General features: G+C 40.1%; 1 protein-coding gene across 1 annotated transcript in view; it reads right to left on the reverse strand.

Moving 5' to 3' along the window:
• Positions 1-21,333, reverse strand: part of LOC117521133 (calsyntenin-2-like) — a 604,232-nt gene that overhangs the window by 9,564 nt on the left and 573,335 nt on the right. Inside the window, exons 11-12 of the mRNA XM_034182465.1 lie at positions 12,036-12,202; positions 11,578-11,726 (exon numbers count right to left, since the gene is read on the reverse strand). Of these exons, the coding sequence (XP_034038356.1) occupies positions 11,578-11,726; positions 12,036-12,202 (316 nt within the window). The remainder of the gene's footprint in view (positions 1-11,577; positions 11,727-12,035; positions 12,203-21,333) is intronic.

The following is a 21,333-nucleotide window of genomic DNA, read 5'->3' on the forward strand; positions in this document are numbered from 1 at the left end:
GGCTTAGATGTGCCTTCTGGTAAATTGTAGCTGAACGTTCAGGTCTTCTTCTTAAGAAAATCCTTCTCTATACCATTTCATCATGAAGCTCTATAACTAGGGATACAAAATATATTGATATAAAATCAACAATCATGATAATATTAAATCAAACAGAGCTCTGTATCAGAATAGTATTGGTATCAGTAGATATCCAAATTCAGGTATCGGAATTGGATCAGAGGTTAAAAAAAATGTGGATTGATACATCCCTACTGTGAAGGTCCCAATGAGCACAGCAGCCTCCATCATCTGTAAATGGAAGATGTTCAGATCCACCAGGACTCTTCCTAGAGCTAGATGCCTGTCTAAACTGAGCGATCAGGGGAGAAGGGCCTCAGCAGGGCTGTGAAATGAAAATTGTGAAATCCGAGGAAAATTCGCAGGGGGTCTGCCCCCCCCCAGGAGCCGGGGTCTAGGGCCTTGTGGGGCCCCAGAAACCAAATCAAATTTTCATCTACTGATACATTTTCAACATCTCCTGGAAGAACAAATCTCAAAATTAGTGCATATTTAAATGATCCTAGATTCAACCTTTCATTTGAAATGTCAATGATCATGTTGAAATAACAGAATATGACGTGGAAGTAGGACCTGGTATGATTTTCCTTTTAATTGTAAACCAAATTATGCATTAACTCAGAACAATTAAACTACATGAAATTCATGAAGACTGAAAAGACTGTTAAAGTATTTCAAAAACCATAGCTAAAGCTTGTAGAATATTTTAAAAATCAGGGTAAAATATCAAACATACCTTATAGTAAAAAGCCACATATTCCTGTGTAAATTCCTGTAAATCCACTCAAAGCCACAATGTCTTTTTTCCCATGAAATAGTCTACATTAATAAAAACTAATTTACATTGTTGCGTAAATTCATGTAGCCTAAATTCATTCAAAGCCATGTCTTTTTTTCAATGAAAGAAAGTCTAGATTAATGAAAGAAAAAAAGGCACATAATCTTTTCTAAAATTCTGTTTGAACAGCACAATGTTTATTTTCCAGAGACAAAAAAATTCTTACCAGTTAGCTTTTCCCGTTCATCTTTTGCTTTTACCAGTAGAGGCAAGCTCTTGCTTGCCTCTACTGGTGGTTGGCTGTCACTGCGGTATTGTATCACTTCCTGTTCCGGAGCACAGCGGTGTTTTTCTGTATCTGTTAGCTGTTTAATCTGCACAGTTAGATTGATCTAGTTATCTAGATTACGATTTGTTTCCCAGTGTAATCTTTACGTGCCTTAACTAAAGCACTCCTTCTGCTGAATCACCTCTAAATTATTTACACATTATTCACTTTGCGTGTTTTTAGGAATCCGCTAGGTTAGCGTAGCTACTAGCTCTTAGCCGATTTAGCATGGCGGCTTCTCCTGTCTCTCCCGCACTTTTCTGCTCTGGGTGTGAAATGTTTAGTTATTCCTCGGCCTCCTTTAGCAGTAACGGTACTTGTAATAAGTGTAGCTTATTCGTAGCTTTGGAGGCCAGGCTGGGCGAATTGGAGACTCAGCTCCGCACCGTGGAAAATTCTACAGCTAGCCAGGCCCCTGTAGTCGGTGCGGACCAACGTAGCTTAGCCGCCGTTAGTTCCCCCCTGGCAGATCCCGAGCAGCCGGGAAAGCAGGTCGACTGGGTGACTGTGAGGAGGAAGCGTAGCCCTAAACAGAAGCCCCGTGTACACCGCCAACCCGTTCACATTTCTAACCGTTTTTCCCCACTCGACGACACACCCGCCAAGGATCAAACTCTGGTTATTGGCGACTCTGTTTTGAGAAATGTGAAGTTAGCGACACCAGCAACCATAGTCAATTGTCTTCCGGGGGCCAGAGCAGGCGACACTGAAGGAAATTTGAAACTGCTGGCTAAGGCTAAGCGTAAATTTGGTAAGATTGTAATTCACGTCGGCAGTAATGACACTCAGTTACGCCAATCGGAGGTCACTAAAATTAACATTAAATCGGTGTGTAACTTTGCAAAAACAATGTCGGACTCTGTAGTTTTCTCTGGGCCCCTCCCCAATTGGACCGGGAGTGACATGTTTAGCCGCATGTTCTCCTTGAATTGCTGGCTGTCTGAGTGGTGTCCAAAAAATGAGGTGGGCTTCATAGATAATTGGCAAGCTTCTGGGGAAAACCTGGTCTTGTTAGGAGAGACGGCATCCATCCCACTTTGGATGGAGCAGCTCTCATTTCTAGAAATCTGGCCAATTTTCTTAAATCCTCCAAACCGTGACTATCCAGGGTTGGGACCAGGAAGCAGAGTTGTAGTCTTACACACCTCTCTGCAGCTTCTCTCCCCCTGCCATCCCCTCATTACCCCATCCCCGTAGAGACGGTGTCTGCTCCCAGACCACCAATAACCAGCAAAAATCTATTTAAGCATAAAAATTCAAAAAGAAAAAATAATATAGCACCTTCAACTGCACCACAGACTAAAACAGTTAAATGTGGTCTATTAAACATTAGGTCTCTCTCTTCTAAGTCCCTGTTGGTAAATGATATAATAATTGATCAACATATTGATTTATTCTGCCTAACAGAAACCTGGTTACAGCAGGATGAATATGTTAGTTTAAATGAGTCAACACCCCCGAGTCACACTAACTGTCAGAATGCTCGTAGTACGGGCCGGGGCGGAGGATTAGCAGCAATCTTCCATTCCAGCTTATTAATTAATCAAAAACCCAGACAGAGCTTTAATTCATTTGAAAGCTTGTCTCTTAGTCTTGTCCATCCAAATTGGAAGTCCCAAAAACCAGTTTTATTTGTTATTATCTATCGTCCACCTGGTCGTTACTGTGAGTTTCTCTGTGAATTTTCAGACCTTTTGTCTGACTTAGTGCTTAGCTCAGATAAGATAATTATAGTGGGCGATTTTAACATCCACACAGATGCTGAGAATGACAGCCTCAACACTGCATTTAATCTATTATTAGACTCTATTGGCTTTGCTCAAAAAGTAAAAGTCCACCCACCACTTTAATCATATCTTAGATCTTGTTCTCACTTATGGTATGGAAATAGAAGACTTAACAGTATTCCCTGAAAACTCCCTTCTGTCTGATCATTTCTTAATAACATTTACATTTACTCTGATGGACTACCCAGCAGTGGGGAATAAGTTTCATTACACTAGAAGTCTTTCAGAAAGCGCTGTAACTAGGTTTAAGGATATGATTCCTTCTTTATGTTCTCTAATGCCATATACCAACACAGTGCAGAGTAGCTACCTAAACTCTGTAAGGGAGATAGAGTATCTCGTCAATAGTTTTACATCCTCATTGAAGACAACTTTGGATGCTGTAGCTCCTCTGAAAAAGAGAGCTTTAAATCAGAAGTGTCTGACTCCGTGGTATAACTCACAAACTCGTAGCTTAAAGCAGATAACCCGTAAGTTGGAGGGGAAATGGCGTCTCACTAATTTAGAAGATCTTCACTTAGCCTGGAAAAAGAGTCTGTTGCTCTATAAAAAAGCCCTCTGTAAAGCTAGGACATCTTTCTACTCATCACTAATTGAAGAAAATAAGAACAACCCCAGGTTTCTTTTCAGCACTGTAGCCAGGCTGACAAAGAGTCAGAGCTCTATTGAGCTGAGTATTCCATTAACTTTAACTAGTAATGACTTCATGACTTTCTTTGCTAACAAAATTTTAACTATTAGAGAAAAAATTACTCAAAACCATCCCAAAGACATATCGTTATCTTTGGCTGCTTTCAGTGATGCCGGTATTTGGTTAGACTCTTTCTCTCCGATTGTTCTGTCTGAGTTATTTTCATTAGTTACTTCATCCAAACCATCAACATGTTTATTAGACCCCATTCCTACCAGGCTGCTCAAGGAAGCCCTACCATTATTTAATGCTTCGATCTTAAATATGATCAATCTATCTTTGTTAGTTGGCTATGTACCACAGGCTTTTAAGGTGGCAGTAATTAAACCATTACTTAAAAAGCCATCACTTGACCCAGCTATCTTAGCTAATTATAGGCCAATCTCCAACCTTCCTTTTCTCTCAAAAATTCTTGAAAGGGTAGTTGTAAAACAGCTAACTGATCATCTGCAGAGGAATGGTCTATTAGAAGAGTTTCAGTCAGGTTTTAGAATTCATCATAGTACAGAAACAGCATTAGTGAAGGTTACAAATGATCTTCTTATGGCCTCGGACAGTGGACTCATCTCTGTGCTAGTTCTGTTAGACCTCAGTGCTGCTTTTGATACTGTTGACCATAACATTTTATTACAGAGATTAGAGCATGCCATAGGTATTAAAGGCACTGCGCTGCGGTGGTTTGAATCATATTTGTCTAATAGATTACAATTTGTTCATGTAAATGGGGAATCTTCTTCACAGACTAAAGTTAATTATGGAGTTCCACAAGGTTCTGTGCTAGGACCAATTTTATTCACTTTATACATGCTTCCCTTAGGCAGTATTATTAGACGGTATTGCTTAAATTTTCATTGTTACGCAGATGATACCCAGCTTTATCTATCCATGAAGCCAGAGGACACACACCAATTAGCTAAACTGCAGGATTGTCTTACAGACATAAAGACATGGATGACCTCTAATTTCCTGCTTTTAAACTCAGATAAAACTGAAGTTATTGTACTTGGCCCCACAAATCTTAGAAACATGGTGTCTAACCAGATCCTTACTCTGGATGGCATTACCCTGACCTCTAGTAATACTGTGAGAAATCTTGGAGTCATTTTTGATCAGGATATGTCATTCAAAGCGCATATTAAACAAATATGTAGGACTGCTTTTTTGCATTTACGCAATATCGCTAAAATCAGAAAGGTCTTGTCTCAGAGTGATGCTGAAAAACTAATTCATGCATTTATTTCCTCTAGGCTGGACTATTGTAATTCATTATTATCAGGTTGTCCTAAAAGTTCCCTAAAAAGCCTTCAGTTAATTCAAAATGCTGCAGCTAGAGTACTGATGGGGACTAGAAGGAGAGAGCATATCTCACCCATATTGGCCTCTCTTCATTGGCTTCCTGTTAATTCTAGAATAGAATTTAAAATTCTTCTTCTTACTTATAAGGTTTTGAATAATCAGGTCCCATCTTATCTTAGGGACCTCGTAGTACCATATCACCCCAATAGAGCGCTTCGCTCTCAGACTGCAGGCTTACTTGTAGTTCCTAGGGTTTGTAAGAGTAGAATGGGAGGCAGAGCCTTCAGCTTTCAGGCTCCTCTCCTGTGGAACCAGCTCCCAATTCAGATCAGGGAGACAGACACCCTCTCTACTTTTAAGATTAGGCTTAAAACTTTCCTTTTTGCTAAAGCTTATAGTTAGGGCTGGATCGGGTGACCCTGAACCATCCCTTAGTTATGCTGCTATAGACGTAGACTGCTGGGGGGTTCCCATGATGCACTGTTTCTTTCTCTTTTTGCTCTGTATGCACCACTCTGCATTTAATCATTAGTGATCGATCTCTGCTCCCCTCCACAGCATGTCTTTTTCCTGGTTCTCTCCCTCAGCCCCAACCAGTCCCAGCAGAAGACTGCCCCTCCCTGAGCCTGGTTCTGCTGGAGGTTTCTTCCTGTTAAAAGGGAGTTTTTCCTTCCCACTGTAGCCAAGTGCTTGCTCACAGGGGGTCGTTTTGACCGTTGGGGTTTTACATAATTATTGTATGGCCTTGCCTTACAATATAAAGCGCCTTGGGGCAACTGTTTGTTGTGATTTGGCGCTATATAAAAAAATTGATTGATTGATTGATCTTTCAGGTGTGTTCATGAAGCCAGCAACCATTCCACGGATTCTTGTCCTTATCAGACTTTTTCAAACCGTCTTTCTCGCCATCTTCGCTCTGTCTGATGTCGCTCCGTGACACAGACATGCTGCAAAATTCTAAAAGTTTGCGATGTCCACATGCTACGTTTAGCTAAGCTTCACACAGGAGCAACACAGTGTCACCGCAGCAACCAACCAGAACCGCTTTACGACAGCTGTCGCAACAGCCAGGCTTTGAGTGGCATTTATTCTCCTCTAAACTCCGCGGATCCAAGGAAACTGATTTGTATCTGTAACACACAGATCAGTGTCTGCGGACTTATAAACCTTGCATGATGTTGTAAAAAAAGAGAACACTTTGCGATAAGCATTTTAAAAACTCAGTAACAATCATGATTAAAGAGTACAACACTAACACCCCCGCCCCCCTCCCCATGATGAAATTTTCGTTGTTTTCACAGCCCTGCCTTAGTCAGGGAGGTGGCCAAGAACCAGATTCCTCTGTGCAGAGAGGCGAACTTTTCAGAAGGACAACAATCTTTGCAGCAATCCACCAATCAGGCCTGTATGATAGGCCAGACAAAAGGTAAAAGGCACATGGCAGCCCACCTGGAGTTTGCCAAAATGCACCTGAAGGACTCTGACTTTGAGAACCAAAATTCTCTGTTCTGATGAGAAAAGATTGAAATCTTTGGCGTGAATGGCAGGCATCATGTTTGAAGGAAACCAGGCACCATCTCTACAGTGAAGCATGGAGGTGGTAGCATCATGCTGTGGGGATATTTTTCAGTGGCAGGAACTGGCAGAGGAGTCAGGACTGAGGGAAAGATGAAGCGCTCTTGAACTCAGACTGGGGTGACGGTTTATCTTTCAGCAGGACAATGACCCTGAGCACACAGCCAAGATATCAAAGGAGTGACTTCAGGGCAACTCTGTGAATGTCCTTGAGTGGCCCAGCCAGAGCCCAGACCTGAATCAGACTGAACATCTCTGGAGAGATCTGAAAATGGCTGTGCACCGACACTCCCCATCTAATCTGATGGAGCTTGAGAGGTGCTGCAAAGAGGAATGAGCAAAACTGCCCAAAGATAGGTGCACCAAGCTTGTGGCGTAACATTAAAGAAGACTTGAGGCTGTAATTGCTGCCAAAGTTGCATCAACAAAGTATTGAACAAAAGGTGTGAATACTTATGTACGTGTGATTTCTTAGTTTTAAATTTTTAATAAATTTGCAAAAATTAAAAAAAAGTTTTCATGTTGCCATTATGGAATATTGTAAGTAGAATTTTGAGGGAAAATTTTTTTACTCCATTCTGGAATAAGCTGCAACATAACAAAATGTGGAAAAAGTGAAGTGCTGTGGATACTTTCCAGATGTACTGTATCTTTGAACTGCCTGTTGCTAATAACCCTTGCTAAGTATTTCTGTCCTGACTTTTGCTCAGTGTCTACGGGCACAATAGTTGAGTTTTTTGGATTCCCTGGTCATATTTCACCTTTGAGAAGTGTCTTTTGACTTCTGAGTGTTCTGCTTAATGTCTAAGGATACAGTGTGGGCTGCCTTTCACCACTCTCTGCGGTTAAGAATCCTGATCAGCCACATCTACTTCAGTACTCTGAAAGTCAGTTGCTGAATTTTCTTGATTACTGAACTCGAACAAAAACTCTGTTACACCTGTGGATCTGGAAACTCTGCCTTTTAGTTTTGCATTCCTGTGTTTTTAGTCCAGGTTTTGCATTAAACTGCTTAACCTCATTCAAGTTGCCCTTCACTAAAGGGGCTTGCGACAAGGAATAAAACTGAAACTGCTCTGCATAAAATATCAAAGCATAGAAACACACATGCACAAAAATCAAATACACTATAAGCACTCTGACTATAGGAAAAGTCTAAACTAGGAGTGTTGTTGCAACACTTATTAGAAAATCAACTCCAAGTTGCTGTTACAAGGGCTGGGCTGATCTGATATTTTAGCTCATATAGGTACCAAACCAAAATGACTCAAATGGAAATTGCATGGTTGGCATCATACTTGACCAGTCGTTCTCACTGTGTTCTGTACAGTAACACTACCTCTAACCTTAGTGACATGAAATTTGGGGTTCCACAGGGGTCCGTCTTAGGCCCCCTGCTTTTCTCCCTTTATATAGCACCCCTTGGGCACATATTGCAGTGCTTTGGGATTACCTTTCACTGCTATGCTGATGATACATGCCGATAACTGCTGGTCGTCTCATCCACATAAAATCCTTAGAAGACTGCCTTGCATCAGTGAGAAGCTGGATGTCTAGAAACGTCCTACTTTTAAACTCTAAGATTGAAATGATGGTTCTTGGTCCAGTGAGACATCGGCATCAATTTGACCAGTTAGAGCTTAGCCTAGGCTCGTGTGTCATACATCACACTGACAAAGTGAGGAACCTTGGGGTAATTTTTGATCCTACATTGTCCTTTGGCCTCCACATTAGAAATATTACGACGACTGCTTTCTTCCACCTGTGAAATATAGCGAAGATTCGTCCCATCCTGTCTATGGCTGATGCTGAGACCCTGATCCATGTGCTTATCTCTTCTAGATTGGACTACTGCAATGTTTTATTTTCTGGTTTACCGCAGTCCAGCATTAGGGGTCTCCAATTGGTTCAAAATGCTGCTGCCAGACTTTTGACAAAAAGCAGAAAGTTCGACCACATTACACCCATTTTGGCATCCCTTTACTGGGTTCCTGTCCCAGTGAGATCAGATTTTAAGGTTTTGCTACTAGTCTATAAAACTGTTCAAGGACTGGCACCTCCCTACCTAGCTGACCTAATTAAACCTTACGTACCGGCCTGGGCTTTGCGTTCTCATGGTGCAGGACTACTTTGTGTCCTGAGGGTGAATAAGAAGTCTGCGGGTCACAGAGCTTTCTCTTATTGTGCCCCTGTTCTGTGGAATGATCTCCCTGCGTCAATAAGAGTTAGATTCTGTGGAGATTTTCAAGTCCAGACTTAAGACGCACTTATTTTCCCTTTCATATGGCTAGCATACTGGTACAGTTTTGTTTTACGCTTTTCACTCTTTTAATTCATTTTACTAGGAAATGGAGCGTGCCGTGGCCCCAACTTTACCTAAATTCTGGGTCTTTTAGTGAAGCTTAGGGCTTTTGGCGGCGATCACCTTAGTATTTCCTGTTTTTCTTGTTGTTTAATGCTGAGAAATTATACTGTATTTCTTGTCTTTCTGATGCTTGATTCTGTTTTTTCTCTTTGTTTAAGGTGCGGCTCCATCAAGAGATGGGTGGGGTAGTTGTGCCGGAGACCCCCCTGTCCTGTGCACCAACAGCTTTTCCTGTATATTTGTTTTGTGACTTGTTCTGTAATATGTCTGTAGCATGGCCCAAGCAGAGGGTCACCCCTTTGAGTCTGGTCTGCTTGAGGTTTCTTCCTCAGAGGGAGTTTTTCCTTACCACTGTTGCTCTGGGGGGTTAGTAAGGTTAGACCTTACTTGTGTGAAGTGCCTTGAAGCAACTCTGTTGTGATTTGGCACCATATAAATGAAAAAAAAAAAAAAAAAAAAAAAAAAAAAAAAAAATATATATATATATATATATATATATATATATATATATATATATATTAGCTTCACCAGAGTTTGTGATTATATCTCTGTCTGTCCAGCTGTATGATGTCTCACAAAGTATAGTTGATCCGTAGTTGTAATCTGAGAATGTTTCCTTTTATCTCTATGGTTTTCTTTTAAAGCTGCTTTACGCCTGTTGTGTAATGAGGATGTCGGCCATTATTACTCGGTTGGTGGATGCATTCAGTTTGTGTGGCCTTTCACTTAAGATACTGTGGTTATTGTTTTGTCTTTTACACAGTACATTGTAAGAAAAAAAGAAACAAAACAGATGGAAACATTCCAATCTCCAGAAGATTTAACATCTTTAACAGCCAGCTGGCATCTTTGGTGGGATAATAGATTCTGCTTTAATGATCCAACTCACCAGCTCACTGGGAGTCACCACACATTCACTGGCATCTGATCCAGCTATCACTTTAATGCTTTGACAGCGGCTGGTCTGACAGTATCACTGATAAAAATGAAAGTAGAGAGGAGGAGGAAGTAATCAAACGCCACTGAGGTACATGTCTGAACTCTGCACATGATAGTTTAGTTCATCTGCTGAGAAAACAATGGACTGCAGAAATGAATCTAAAGTCTCCCAAAATGTGGGATTAAAACAAAGAACAAGGGTCAGGTCTGGCAGCATGCGCCAGTGCCACATTGCCACTTCCACCATGCCACGAACCTGCTTTGAACTCTGGATAGCAACGAAGACAACCATTCTATCCCCACTTCTCAAAAGTAACCATCTATCTGCCACAGCCACTCTGTGCATGTCCTCGTTAAAAACAGTTGATCCGCGAAGCGCAAATACTAACGCTTTTTTTCGCACCAAAATGCACCTACAGTCTCTTAGGACGACATGACGTAAAAACGCTGATAACATTTTCTTACCTGTCAATCTGTTTGTGGTTTCTGCATAAATGAAATGTTATCCATTCTTCTGCTCAAATAGCAGGGGCGAATCCATGCGGGAAGGGAATGTGGGCGGAGGGATGGGGGGGTGGCCTCTTCACAACAGCCCTAGATTAGAGGTCCACTTTTGAAGACATTTTTTCATACTATTATTACTATTAATACTACTTATAATAATAATAAGAATAATTTCAACAACTAAAATGTTTAGAAAGAATTTAAATGTTAGAAAAATGTTAGAAAGAATTTAAGTTACATTTGTAAACAATGTAGGTTAGAAATTGTAAGTTTTACCATTACAGTGCTGTCAACAGTTAAATATGAGGTTATTTTATTTTTTTTATAAAACAAGTATTTATGTTCATATAAAACAAGTATTTATGTTCATATAAAGTGAGTACTGGCAAAATGGATTATCATTTTCATGTTGAGGTGGCGGGGGTGTTGTCAGCAGCTGCTCAAAGTAACTAATAAAGTAACTAGTAATCAAACTTAGTTACTTTTAAAAGTGAGTATTCAGTAAAGTAACTAAGTTGTTACTTTTTCAAGGAGTAATCACTAATCAGTAATTGGATTACTTTTTCAAAGTAACTATGGCAACATGGCCAGTCAGTGACTTGAATTTTTCAACTTGCTAGAGCTTTTTTTGTGTAGCCACAGTTGAACTTTTCAGAAAGATGCTATGCCATGATGGCAGTTCCTTTTCAGGTAACAAGTCAGAAAGGGCAAAAGGAGAAGTGTTTTTGTCATTTTCTGTCAGTCAACTGAATGAACAGAATCTGACATCTGCTCTATAGGTTTTGACTACTGTTGACATAATTGGGCATTACTCAGTTAACTCAGTTGCTTTAATTCATCTGAAAGCAAGAAAGAAAAAGTGGTGATCTGCCCCCCCCATTCTAAACTGCATAGGCTGTTGCTTGCATATCTACAGTGGCAGCAGGAAGGTCATGGCAACAAAATGATTTCTTTGTGTTCTTTCTTTTCACCCAGGTGCTGTTCCATGAGCAAATTAAAATATATGTTTCTGAAATTCATTTAAACATTACAGATCATGGAAACAACCAGAAAGTATCCAAAACATCTTAAGTGTAAAATAGGAAAAAGCCAGATTCAGCATGTAGGACTGCTGGCCCTTCAGAGATGTGAATGTTGACATGATTCAAACTACTGTGTGACAAAGTATGCTCAACTGCCTATAAAGAATAAAAAAAATAATAAAAATAGAAAAAAAGATTAAAGATGGAAAAGTGTTCCCAAATGTGCACTCACTGTACTATGGTGGTGATGTGTAACCGTCGAAGGCCTGGGGTGGGAAACTGGCGAGAGTTGATGTAGGAGACCTTGGTCATGGCTGTAATGATGCTGTCTAGATTCTCTCCCTCCACCACCAGCACAGACTGAGCCGGGTTAAAATGAAACTGGACACACAAACAGGCAGGATTTGTCTATAAAGCTCTTTTAAAGGATTAAAATCCAGGGACTTTTGTTTATGTAGTAACTGTATGACTTCATTTGCATCCATAACTCTCAAAAAGCATACACAAATAAATAACGTATAGAAGGATCCCCCCCAAAAAATGTACAACTGCAAAAGTAAAGCATAAATATAAACACAATGAAAACACAAAAGCCAAACAACCACCTAAATGCATTGTATTGGTAGAAAAAAGCTTGAAACCCATGTGTGTGGTGTGTATTGGTAGCCTAGACTCCACCGTATCACTCACCTTTATGTCCTTAGCCAGGCTTTCAAGAGAATTAATATCAAGTCCTTCCTTGCAGGCCTGCAAACAGGAGATAACCTTCTGGGTTTCAATGCAGCCTGGTCGGATTGTCAGACCCGACAAGCTGCCGTGGAAATATTGGGTGAACCGTGGAATTGCTACCTCTCCCCCTAAGGTGAAAGCAGAGAAGGAGAATTGAATTCTAGTGAAAAGTATTTGTGTTGGCTGAAACCTGAACTGTGGATACACATCACAATGTTTTTTAAACTGTGCATCACTCAGTAACAAATACAATTATGTCATGAGTCACACTTGCAACAACTTCTAGAAGATGTGATTTTTAAAAATCTCAGTACATGTTATATCTCTGGATTCTTACATCAGTTTTTTTATTGTACACAGGCAAGTCCTTAAGACAGAGTTGACAAAAAACAAAACAAAAACCCCCAATATTAGAGAGTTTAGCTTCACAAGTTTATTAGCAAGATTTAGCTGAATTTAATCCAAATTCCATCCATCCATTTTATAAATGCAGTTTTTCCAGTTAAGGGTCTTGGGTGGGGCCAGGTGGGAGTGAGTGGCGGGGAGGGGGCTGGAGCCTATCTCAGCTGTCACTGGTTCTTACCCTTGTGGATCAAGTTAAGTGATTTGGCACCATTTAAATAAATTGAATTGCTCAAGCGGCGGGTTCACCTTGGTCAGGCTGCCAGTTTATCGCTGGGCCGACACATACACACAGACTCATTTACAATCTCACTCACACCTACGGTCAGTTTAGAGTCACCATTTCACCTCACCTTTGAAAGTGGCAGGAAGCTAGAGTACCGGCAGGGAACTTGTGCAAACATGGGGAGAACATGCAAACTACACACAGAAAGAACCAGGCGGGAAGCAAACCTGGGATCTTCTCGCTGTGAGGCAACAGCGCTAACCACTAAGCCACTGTTCAAGCCTTTAACACAGTGGCGGCTGGCCCATAGGGGGCGGTCGGGTGCTGCCCTCCCAGATGTAAAGGGAAAAAAATTCTAAAATATATATTTTTAAAAAGTATTTGCTTGAGCTGCTGCCCCCGCGACCCGACTCCGGATAAAGCGGAAGAAAATGGATGGATGGATGGATTATCAATGTCAGTTTTACTTAATAGTATGTGCCTACATGTAATCTGAATTACTAAAACATTTCCACCAAGTGACTCTCATTCCACAGTGTATTTCCACCGACAGAAGCAGAGAATGTATCATTTCTCTTCTTGGGCGCTCACTCAAAGAGCCCCTTGAAGTGCAGTGAAATGAGCAATTGTGTATGGTTGCTAAGGAAAAATAATAAATATTTGGCCAGTCAGCATCGCTAAATTTAATGGCTTGGGTCTCTCGTGGATTTATCAAAGTGCTGCTGTTTTTGGCAGAAACAATAACCCCACGAGTCACCATGGTTTGGGTTATATTTACTTTTTTGTCTCCCTGTGTTTTGCTGGAGTAAGTTGAAGAACTTTGGGACTTTACGATTGCTGCTGCTCCTCCTCCTTATGTCCTTGGTGGTTTTCAGCTGCAGATTCGCATTTGGATCGTACTTCAGCTCAGATGAGCTCATGAGATGTTAGGATTTACTCCAGAATGTTGCTCCTGATGTGGAAATGAGGATGAAAATTTAAGATAAAACGAATGAATGATGCTTGTTTGTTTTAGTCAAAGCCGTGATCTTGATTGGTACAGTGGACAAGTTATAATGGTTAGGGGAGACCGGGGCTGTTTGTAACACTGTTGAAAGCTGCAGCCATGGTGGCATTTTGGTCATAAAATATAGGAGTAATTTCAACTTTATTTCAGTTTACACGTCATATGGATCAGTCCATAGAAGTGAAATATTCTTTGGAGTATTCCACAGTCTAAAACAAATGATTTGCTCATCTTAAAAAAACCCAAAAAACCTAAAATAACAATTTGCATGTTTTTTAAGAAATTCTAACTCAGCCACTGAGTACACACAAGACACTACTAACGCAAGCTTAGCAAAGCATTTAAGTGGTTTTGTATACTTAATTTGCTTCGTCCTCTACACTGTCAATTAATTTTAACCAATTTAATTTAAAGGTTTTGGTATTATTAGTTACCCAAATTATTTAAGTTATTCTAGATTCCACTCAATTTTGTGAAGTTTAAAAATATTAAATCAATCTATGTCCAACTGTCTTCTCTCTCTCTCTCTCTCTCTCTCTCTCTCTCTCTCTCTCTCCTCTCTCTCTCTCTCTCCTCTCTCCTCTCTCTCTCTCTCTCTCTCTCTCTCTCTCTCTCTCTCTCTCTCTCTCTCTGAAACCCTATGATGTGTTTGGCTGAAGATAATGGCAGTGCTGTACATTTTGGTGTAATATGTGTGTAATTGGTGTCAAATGGTGAAATGTTCCTTGCTCAAGAACTTGAGTCTTACATTGTGGGTGATTCTTTAACTACGGGCACTATTGGCCTTGTAAATGTAATTTCCACCACACCATTGCCTTACAATATAAAGCACCTTGGGGCAACTGTTTGTTGTGATTTGGCGCTATATACATGTGCTCTGATGTCACTGTTTATCTCCATAGAAACTACCCAAACAATCTTTCATACAAACTGTTTAGGGACATTACTGTGTTGTGGTGGAAACTACGGCAATAGTGTGGGCCAACTACATTTTGTTAAAAAAAAAAAAAATCACAACAGTTGTATGACATTGAATACCCCAATTATGTTTTGATTATTTTACTGATATTTTATTCAGAGATATTTTAAAACATTAGAAAAAACGTTTCTTTACCATCCATTTTTAATCATTGAAGATCAAAAGTCTGGGTGTGGGACAAGCACAAAACGGCAATATTTGCATATAATGATGCTGAAAAAAGGTGAGTCATCATAGACTACTAGAACAAATTTCTTAACACACTTTCATTGTAAAGATAACTATAAAAGTGTGAAATTTACCCTTTTTTCTGTTTTTCATACAATATGATCAAAGGACATAATAAGTGCCCGTAGTCTAAGAATCACCCTTGTATTTGATACTCTTCCTTTCCAAAGTATAAATGAGGCCTAATATAGGTGTAAATTGTTAACTTTATCTATGAATGATTATTGTGGAATTGTAGTAATTTTCCAACTGTTTATTTGAATACCTGTACTGGACTAGGCAGGGTAATCTATTGGCACACCAGCCCCACCAAGACTTTTTTCACCAGCCGCCACTACTTTAACACAAATTCTAACATTAAACTTGAAAGACTTAATTTTCATTGTAGCAATACAAAGTAAAATGCAGAAATACTATTTGTACACATACAGAGAACTTCAGTATTTGTGAAATTATGTTGAAAATTGTAGGACTGAAGGACAATTATTTTTACAATAACTAGTATTCATAAGCAGTACAGGTGTACTGAAGTATATTTCGAAAACAAACTTTGATGAAGTACTGAATTAATACAGAGCAATTCATCATAACATTGTGTAGTGATTTGTTTTTGACATTGAATGTCATGTTGTAATAAGAATTTACAAGTGTTCAAATGAACTTGTCATTCACATTTACTAACAGTGACATTTGGTTTTACAAGACCTTTGTCTGTGGAAATTGTTTAATTAAGGTAGGTCCAGACATTTTTCATAGGGGACAATTTTCTCATTAATTTTTAAAGTTGGGACAGGCAGTATCTTACACCTGGAACAAAGGAGCTCACAGTGTCATTGCTCAGTTCCAAATGATGCAGTTGTCATTTTCACATAAAGGTCAGTTTATGTCTGGGAAAATAAGATGGTGCTGAGTGTCACCACATCAACCACACTACAGAATCATCTTGGATCCTGGATGGCACCCAAGAAGACAACCAAATCCATCACTATCTCTCAAAGTAGCCATCTATCTTCCAGAGCCAGCTGTGGATGTCCACATATACCTTTCAAGGTGCTGGGCACCTGCATGCTGGACCCAGGAGCTGACATTCTTTGATACTGCTACTGAGTCCACCTTAGTAACCTTTACAACCCCTGGCAAAAATTATGGAATCACCGGCCTCGGAGGATGTTCATTCAGTTGTTTAATTTTGTAGAAAAAAAGCAGATCACAGACATGACACAAAACTAAAGTCATTTCAAATGGCAACTTTCTGGCTTTAAGAAACACTATAAGAAATCAAGAAAAAAAGATTGTGGCAGTCAGTAACGGTTACTTTTTAGACCAAGCAGAGGAAAAAAATATGGAATCACTCAATTCTGAGGAAAAAATTATGGAATCACCCTGTAAATTTTCATCCCCAAAACTAACACCTGCATCATATCAGATCTGCTCGTTAGTCTGCATCTAAAAAGGAGTGATCACACCTTGGAGAGCTGTTGCACCAAGTGGACTGACATGAATCATGGCTCCAACACGAGTGATGTCAATTGAAACAAAGGAGAGGATTATCAAACTCTTAAGAGAGTAAATCATCACGCAATGTTGCAAAAGATGTTGGTGGTTCAGTCAGCTGTGTCTAAACTCTGGACCAAATACAAACATGGGAAGGTTGTTAAAGGCAAACATACTGGTAGACCAAGGAAGACATCAAAGTATCAAGAAGAAAACTTAAAGCAATATGTCTCAAAAATCGAAAATGCACAACAAAAATGAGGAATGAATGGGAGGAAACTGGAGTCAATGTCTGTGACCGAACTGTAAGAAACCGCCTAAAGGAAATGGGATTTACATACAGAAAAGCTAAACGAAAGGCATCATTAACACCTAAACAGAAAAAAAAAAGGTTACAATGGGCTAAGGAAAAGCAATCGTGGACTGTGGATGACTGGATGAAAGTCATATTCAGTGATGAATCTTGAATCTGCATTGGGCAAGGTGATGATGCTGGAACTTTTGTTTGGTGCCTTTCCAATGAGATTTATAAAGATGACTGCCTGAAGAGAACATGTAAATTTCCACAGTCATTGATGATATGGGGCTGCATGTCAGGTAAAGGCACTGGGGAGATGGCTGTCATTACATCATCAATAAATGCACAAGTTTATGTTGATATTTTGGACAATTAAAAGGATGTTTGGGGATGATATCATTTTTGAAGATAATGCATCTTGCCCTAGAGCAAAAACTGCGAAAACATTCCTTGCAAAAAGACACATAGGGTCAATGTCATGGCATAGGGTCAATGTCAATGAGCAGATCTGATTTGATGCAGGTGTTAATTTGGGGGATGAAAATTTACAGGGTGATTCCATAATTTTTTCCTCTGCTTGGTCTAAAAAGTAACCGTTACTGACTGCCACAATCTTTTTTTCTTGATTTCTTATAGTGTTTCTTAAAGCCAGAAAGTTGCCATTTGAAATGACTTTAGTTTTGTGTCATGTCTGTGATCTGCTTTTTTTCTACAAAATTAAACAACTGAATGAACATCCTCCGAGGCCGGTGATTCCATAATTTTTGCCAGGGGTTGTAGTTTGCCATAAAGCAATTCCACCTGTACCAAAGGACCCTCCAAAGAGGCCTGTACCAAAGACATTCAGTTGTGGGCTTAGGTCACTGGTTAGCATTCAGGTTTCACAACCACAGTGAGATAGGAAGCAGCAGGATGTTAAAGACTTGGGAGTTCATTCTCCTGCAAAGTTATTGGCATTACCAAACACCTCTATCCTCAAACCAGTGACTCGCAAGCTCTTCCCAGGTGTGTCTCTTTAACACTGCTGAAATAAATAAATGTCCCTCTCAAAATGTCCAACATTTTCACAGCATACAGATATTTTTGTTTGCGTCAAAGAAGCCATTGAAAGCCTGATTCAGGACAATCGTAAACCTAGATACTCTGGTTCCCCATTCAGCTTTTCAAGTGCCTACAATCAGAGTATCCATTAATTTCACAATGATCATAGCATCATCTGCAAAGTCTACATCAATAAACCTTTTTTTTTGCAAACAAAAAGCACCCAAAACTCTGGTTTGTCCATCCCTATCCCACATCCAGCCCATGCAAGTATTACACAGTGGAAGAACCAGAACACATCACTGATGAACAGCAGTTTTCACTGGGAAAAATCAAACTGTGCCCCTACACAGCACTTACAGTACTCGTGTATAGGCTGGCTATGATGTCCATCAACTTGTTGCAGCTCCCACAAATTGTCAGGATGTCCTAGAAATCCCAGTGCCCATGTTGTTTAAATAATCAAATGTATTTACAGCATCCTGCATTGATGTTAAAATGAGGTGTGGTCAGGCAAAATGGTGACCACTGTTGAGATAAAAGGAAAAAAAAAGCCGCTTTCTTTTTCATAAAGTATATTTCAGATCTTGAGCAAAACCTGAGGCTACAGACACTGCAAAAATGTGGTTTGCTATTGGTTTGTGCCAGTAACTGAATACTAAATTTCGGCTTTTCATTAAGCACTTTCTCTACATCACACTGAAGGGGTGTGGCAGCCACAAGTCATAGGAAAATGTTTTATTACCTGGTCTTTTGTGCACTAAAACAAAATTATATTTAATCCTGTAGCTAGCATATTGAAGCTATTTGTTTTGTGGCTTCTCAACCTAAAAATTACAACCCAAATTCCAATGAAGTTGGGACGTTGTGCAAAATGTAAATAAAAACAGAATACAATAATTTGTAAATCCTCTTCAACCTATATTCTACTGAATACACCACAAAGACGAGATATTTGATGCTCAAACTGATAAACTTTGTTTTTGTGCAAATATTTGCTCATTTTGAAATGGATGCCTACAACATGTTTCAAAAAAGCTGGGACAGTGGTATGTTTACCACTGTGTTACATCACCTTTCCTTCTAACAACACTCAAGTGTGCCTCACGCCCTATGACTGCTAGGATAGGCTCCAGCCAAATGTGACCCTTAATTGGAGTATAGTACTATGATGCACTAATCCTGATTGTGTGCCAGGTCTGTGTGTTGTGAATAGTGCAGGGCTCCAGATGAAGAGAAAAACTGTTAACGCAAATTATTTTTAAATTTTATGCACTTTTTTTTTTTACTAGTTCTTAGCCAAAGTAAACAAAAAACCCTCAAAATGATCAAATTTTTAATTTAGTTTTTAATTCATTTAGTTTAAATTTCTTATCAATGACCATTGTATGCTTTTGTGAAAGCTAAAAACATAATTTATTAGCAAGTAGACTAAATCTGTGACAGCCTGACTGTATCTCACAATGCTCACCAGCAACTGTTATTCATCTGAAATCTAAAGCTATAAAGACAGCACCATAAACACATTCAGATTGTTATGCTGCCTGGCAATATTACACGTTTCCTCACATAACATGTTACAAGCCATCTTTGAAGTAGTTGTCCCCGATTTAAATGACACATACCATTTCACAAGCATGAAGAATTGCTGTGGATTGTTTGGGATTTGGTGCTGGTTAATAGCTCAGCTAAATGGAACAGAGCGCAAGTTACTGCTATGGCAAGACAAACTATCAGATGTCAGTAATAACTACTGATTTATTGTTAACTTGTAATCAATAACCTTTAGTGGTTGTAACAGTGGAGCTGTACGGTGCATCCAGAAAGTATTCACAGCGCTTCACTTTTTCCACATTTAGTTATGTTACAGCCTTATTCCAAAATGGAGTAAATTAATTTTTCCCTCAAAATTCTACTCATAACACCCCATAATGACAACATAAATTACTGTACAGTTATTAAAAATAAAAAAACTAAGAAGTCACATGCACGTAAGTATTCACACCCTTTGTTCAATACTTTGTTGATGCACATTTGGCAGCAATTAGACTCAAGTCTTCTTGAATATGCCACAAGCTTGGTGGACCTACATTCAACAAAAATATAAATGCAACACTTTTGGTTTTGCTCCCATTTTGTATGAGATGAACTCAAAGATCTAAAACTTTTTCCACATACACAATATCACCATTTCCCTCAAATATTGTTCACAAACCAGTCTAAATCTGTGATAGTGAGCACTTCTCCTTTGCTGATAATCCATCCCACCTCACAGGTGTGCCATACCAAGGATTAGACACCATGATTAGTGCACAGGTGTGCCTTAGACTGTCCACAATAAAAGGCCACTCTGAAAGGTGCAGTTTTGTTTTATTGGGGGGGGGATACCAGTCAGTATCTGGTGTGACCACCATTTGCCTCATGCAGTGCAACACATCTCCTTCACATAGAGTTGATCAGGTTGTCAATTGTGGCCTGTGGAATGTTGGTCCACTCCTCTTCAATGGCTGTGAGAAGTTGCTGGATATTGGCAGGAACTGGTACACGCTGTCGTATACACCGGTCCAGAGCATCCCAAACATGCTCAATGGGTGACATGTCCGGTGAGTATGCCGGCCATGCAAGAACTGGGACATTTTCAGCTTCCAAGAATTGTGTACAGATCCTTGCAACATGGGGCCGTGCATTATCCTGCTGCAACATGAGGTGATGTTCTTGGATGTATGGCACAACAATGGGCCTCAGGATCTCGTCACGGTATCTCTATGCATTCAAAATGCCATCAATAAAATGCACCTGTGTTCTTCGTCCATAACAGACGCCTGCCCATACCATAACCCCACCGCCACCATGGGCCACTCGATCCACAACATTGACATCAGAAAACCGCTCACCCACACGACGCCACACACGCTGTCTGCCATCTGCTCTAGACAGTGTGAACTGGGATTCATCCGTGAAGAGAACCTCTCCAACGTGCCAAACGCCAGCGAATGTGAGCATTTGCCCACTCAAGTCGGTTATGACGACGAACTGGAGTCAGGTCGAGACCCCGATGAGTACGACGAGCATGCAGATGAGCTTCCCTGAGACGGTTTCTGACAGTTTGTGCAGAAATTCTTTGGTTATGCAAACCGATTGTTTCAGCAGCTGTCCGAGTGGCTGGTCTCAGATGATCTTGGAGGTGAACATGCTGGATGTGGAGGTCCTGGGCTGGTGTGGTTACACGTGGTCTGCGGTTGTGAGGCTGGTTGGACGTACTGCCAAATTCTCTGAAACGCCTTTGGAGACGGCTTATGGTAGAGAAATGAACATTCAATACACGAGCAACAGCTCTGGTTGACATTCCTGCTGTCAGCATGCCAACTGCACGCTCCCTCAAATCTTGCGACATCTGTGGCATTGTGCTGTGTGATAAAACTGCACCTTTCAGAGTGGCCTTTTATTGTGGGCAGTCTAAGGCACACCTGTGCACTAACCATGGTGTCTAATCAGCATCTTGATATGGCACACCTGTGAGGTGGGATGGATTATCTCAGCAAAGTGCTCACTATCACAGATTTAGACTGGTTTGTGAACAATATT

This window comes from Thalassophryne amazonica, chromosome 12 (assembly GCF_902500255.1).
Source record: "Thalassophryne amazonica chromosome 12, fThaAma1.1, whole genome shotgun sequence".
NCBI lineage: Eukaryota > Metazoa > Chordata > Actinopteri > Batrachoidiformes > Batrachoididae > Thalassophryne > Thalassophryne amazonica.